General features: G+C 30.9%; 1 protein-coding gene across 1 annotated transcript; it reads right to left on the bottom strand.

The window, feature by feature from the left end:
• Positions 1 to 777: 777 nt before the first annotated feature.
• On the bottom strand, positions 778 to 2,069 carry LOC126905981 (uncharacterized). Its single transcript, XM_050686199.1, has 2 exons — positions 1,095 to 2,069; positions 778 to 1,030 (listed from the first exon to the last, which is right to left on the bottom strand). Exons 1-2 carry the CDS (start codon positions 1,878 to 1,880, stop codon positions 881 to 883), a joined length of 936 nt encoding a protein of 311 aa, XP_050542156.1. The 5' UTR covers positions 1,881 to 2,069; the 3' UTR covers positions 778 to 880.
• Positions 2,070 to 4,641: the final 2,572 nt, after the last annotated feature.

Below are 4,641 nucleotides of genomic sequence, written 5' to 3' on the forward strand. Positions count from 1 at the left end.
TTTGACGATTTATATTAGCCAATATAGATTCAAAGTAAGATTATGATTATGAATATTAAACATAGGTTTAACTGAGCTTAACTCGACTCAGCATATGGCAAATTTGGTACCGACATACTATCGCACCCCAATTACCTATCTTAATTTTAATTTGGATGGCGAGACTGTAGATGAATATTCAGAGTGGTATTTATAATTTGTAAATAATAAGTTTGTTTTTGTTGTAAGTTAATTATTTTTTTCTTTCATATTTTGTATATAATATTAATAATAATATACATTAAGGGTAACAAAATTAGCAATTGCTTCTAGTGTTATGCATGTGACAGGATGAAGTACAAGAACAGGTATAGATCTTTAAACATAGTTTTTTCATACACATATTCTATTTTACATCATGAAATTTAACATTTTTTACATGTGATAATGAATACTGTACAAATATGTGCGGTACAAATCCACCATACAAATACCTTGTTATTTAACCGACAAATGTATAGATGTTTTTATTTTAACCATATTTAATATTATTTTTTAATATCATTATTATAATTCTATTGCAGTGATTAATGTGTCAAAGCAGACCGACACAATTACAGTCCCGTCATTTGACCTACGTATTGAAATTGAAGCATCATCCGCGTTCCCTGCTAATACAACTGCATATGCTCTTGTAATTTCAGACAATGTATTTACATATACACCTTTTGACGGTACCATCCGTATATTTTATCATTTTTTACATGTTTATGTAAACATTTATTATTAATCTTGTAATTATTATTATAAAATAAATATATTATATGCAAATAACAACACTGTTTTTATTTTAGATTATAAGTTTATTATAAGAAACTAGTACAATATATAAAGTTATTGTTTATAAATTATTAATATAAGTTAATTTTCTGACGTGATTGGGTTTCGGCCATTGTGAAGCCCATGGACTATAACTATTTTCTTGGGTATACACTGTTGTATTGAAAAATGTTGGTCCATCATTTTCATCGCACATTTCTTCTTCTTTTTCCTAAAACATAATTATATATTTAATAACAATAAAGGTTATTACAATCTATGTTTATTAAACTCACATTAATTTGAAGTATGTCGTTGGACCATGACTTGACCCAACTATCAACTATTACATTGTACGCTAAATTCTTCAGCTCGCTTATGTATTTACTGTCACCTTTAGGAATAGTATCGCATATTTCTATGTCGTTCAAACTTTTTATAAAATTAACCATTTCATCATTGTTCGAATGTTGAATTTTATAACCTGACCATTTACTGTCGGCATATTGTATAATGCGGTCTATTTGATGGCTTAATAGTAAACGTGTTTTTATTTTTCTTGATATTGCACTGTTAATAGTACACTGTAAGTCCATAAGTCTATTAATGTTTTCGTTATTCAATAACACTCGACACCCATCCACTATTCTGGATTCTAATACTAAATGCATGGTATCACGGTACAATACTTTGGTTATATTAAAATCGACATTTTGGTATAACATAATGTTCTCTCCTTTTACCGGAGGTGATTGTAGGAATAATGTTATTTCATCCCTCATACCGTAAATACTATTTAAATAATCTGCTGACATACTAATATATCGTGAAGGAGTAATAATGCATACCGTAACATTGAAGTCATCCTTTGGATTCAGGCCCACTTGCAAAAATTTTCTGTCGCTGAACGCAATAGTGTAACTGTTAGAGTCAATCATCTCGGCTGGCGGTGTTGGTGCGATATAAATGTAGCGCTGTTTTCTTACAGGTTCGGCAGCCATATTATTCATAGAGTAGAGTCTTCTTTTTAGAGCTGATGGTTCTTGATGACACTGTGACTTTATCAACGATTTCATGCTCATTTATGCGGAAAAATCACATATTTTCATAGGGGGGTCAGCCAATCATAGGACACATATCCCCGTATACTAACTCTTTTCTTCATCACTTAAGTAATTTCACTTTAATATCATAATAATTAATTTTAAACTCTCGATTTCTAAATATTTGTATACAAATATATGTAATAGATTATGTATATACATGTTTTATACAATAACGATTACACATTAACAAAAAATGTCTATTAACAAACGCGGTAGTGTGACTGAATAATCAAAAAAGAATTTGATAAAATATTATATCTAACGTATAAATATTTTCTCTAAAATTAAAAAATAACTCAATTCTTATAAAATAGTATAATATTGTACATATTTATTTATTTACTTTAATATCATAATAATGATCACCTTATGGTGAGTTTCATCATCACCTCCCCTTCTATGTGTAGTATCACACTTTAATACATGTAATAATTAATACTTATATTTAATAAAATATATCACCAAATCAGTGTTTTCCCGTGGATAAGATGAATAATAAAATAATACCCTTACACAAGATTTAACCTCCCTCTTACGCATTCCATAAAAGAATTCTATTAAAATATTAGAATTCCNTAATACCCTTACACAAGATTTAATCTCCCTCTTACGCATTCCATAAAACGCCCACGTAAAAGATTCTATCACATTAACCAATCAAATACAGCAAAAATATTTCAAGAATCTCACCAGAGATCGCTAAACCAGTTTTTGCAGGCTATAAAAAGGCCATTTTCCCCCAAATTCGGGTGGTTCCTTTGCACTTGGCTCTCTTACAGTGGTTTCTCTGAGCATCCCTCTAGCGAATACTGGGACGCTTTGCCATTCTATACATCTCTACGGCTCTCTGCAATACTCAACTAAGATACAAAAAGTGAATGTGCGTGAGTTTATGTTTCATTCTAGTAACAATTCTATATGAAATCTACATAATTTTTACCCTCTTTCGTAATTACTGAAAAATATTATACATCTTATTTTCGGTCGAATACTTTTGGTGATATAAATATTCTGACACATATAAAATATTGGTGTTTATTTATTTCTTTTTATTTACATTTATATTCATATATATATAAACATACTCTGAGGTAATTAATTTGATTGAATTGTATTTACTACTTATTGAAGGGCCATAACCTGGCTGGACAGGGTAATAGTACAATAATATCATAATTAGAATTTTAGTTAACCATAAGATTTCTTCATAGTGTCTCTCCACTTATCGACTAGCTAGTCTGATCTCTGCCACAGTGCGGGCAATCGGAGTGTAGGACACTAACATAACTTATCGTGCATAAATCTATAGTACAGTCGCATCTAACCTAGGTCGTCCTACAGGTGATTGAAAAGAAGTAGGCCACATATCATAAGGTTCTTTGCATAAAGACAAAGATATTATTTGAGATCTCGCGTTGGTATATCCAGCTACGAAATACAAATAAATCAGAGTCGAAATATTATACTAAAAACTAATATTTTACTAATATATATTTATAACTAACATCATACTAAACAACTAAAAGTGTCTCTCCACTTATCGACCAGCTAGTCTGATCTATGCCACAGTGCCGGCAATCGGAGTGTAGGACACTAGTATAATCTATTGTGCAAAGAATTGAAATTGAGCTCGCATCTACCCTAGATCACTATTTGGACGACTGAAAAGACGTAGGCCACTTGGAAATAGTTTGTTGCACAGGACAGTTATGTTGCTTAGAAGTTATTTATTTGCTTTATAAATTGTTAAATATTAGACATATTAAGGTAAAACACCATATACAAGATTAAGAACTATACTACATAAATATACAAAAGGTTTTTACAAAAGACAGAATTATAATAATCTTAGACTTTACCTTGAGTGGATTTAATATAGAATTGTACTAGAAAAGTAGTTATACGCGAGTTAGTAATAATATAAACCGTATAAATATAATTGCGTACATTAATGCGTAAACGTATACATCGATAATTGTTACATCAACAACATTATTCATCTCAAGAGAATATCAGGATAGTCAGAGGTAAGTGAAACATTTGTTTATATAATAAGCTTATAATAGATCCTTTACTGAAGAATATTTTAGTAATAAACAATTAGAACAAGGTAGGTCATTGAGAGTAAATTAAAATATTTTTATAAAAACACGATATTTGTGAGTCGCCGGAAATTAGTGTGCGCATTTCTGTGCAGGAGCTAGGTAGTGACCCTTCTTTGTAATTCCATCTTATTCATATATTAGACGTTTTTACACAAGCATACATACCCCGAGATCCCTTTCTATTTCATTTTATTGTAGTCACTGCCGAGTATCTATAGCCACTTTTACTTTCCATTGGTGCCCATCCTTTTCACACTACGCCCGCTACGATTATTATTTCCTTATTGGCCACCTGTGTTACATTTCTTTACATTTCTTCTCTTTCACACCCCGAACCCCAAACACATTTAACAACATTCCTTCGCCACCTTATTATAGCCATTTTTATTTATTACAAGACTACCTACCTACCCACCTACCACGTGTCTCTTTTTGTTTATTACATATGTAGGGGTAAACCGCTGATTTACTGTTTTAATACATACGTTAGTCAATTAGGGGACTAAAGGTCTACACATAACATAGCTATAGTTGGGTTTCGATGGATTAATAGCCGCCGTTGCCGCTTGATTACACCTTTCATTTTTCTGCATTCAAATATTTTCACATACTTCTAAAATTATGCAATTTTC

The sequence above is a fragment of the Daktulosphaira vitifoliae genome, unplaced genomic scaffold (genome assembly GCF_025091365.1).
Source record: "Daktulosphaira vitifoliae isolate Bord-2020 unplaced genomic scaffold, ASM2509136v1 Scaffold_4, whole genome shotgun sequence".
In the NCBI taxonomy this organism is placed as follows: Eukaryota; Metazoa; Arthropoda; class Insecta; order Hemiptera; family Phylloxeridae; genus Daktulosphaira; species Daktulosphaira vitifoliae.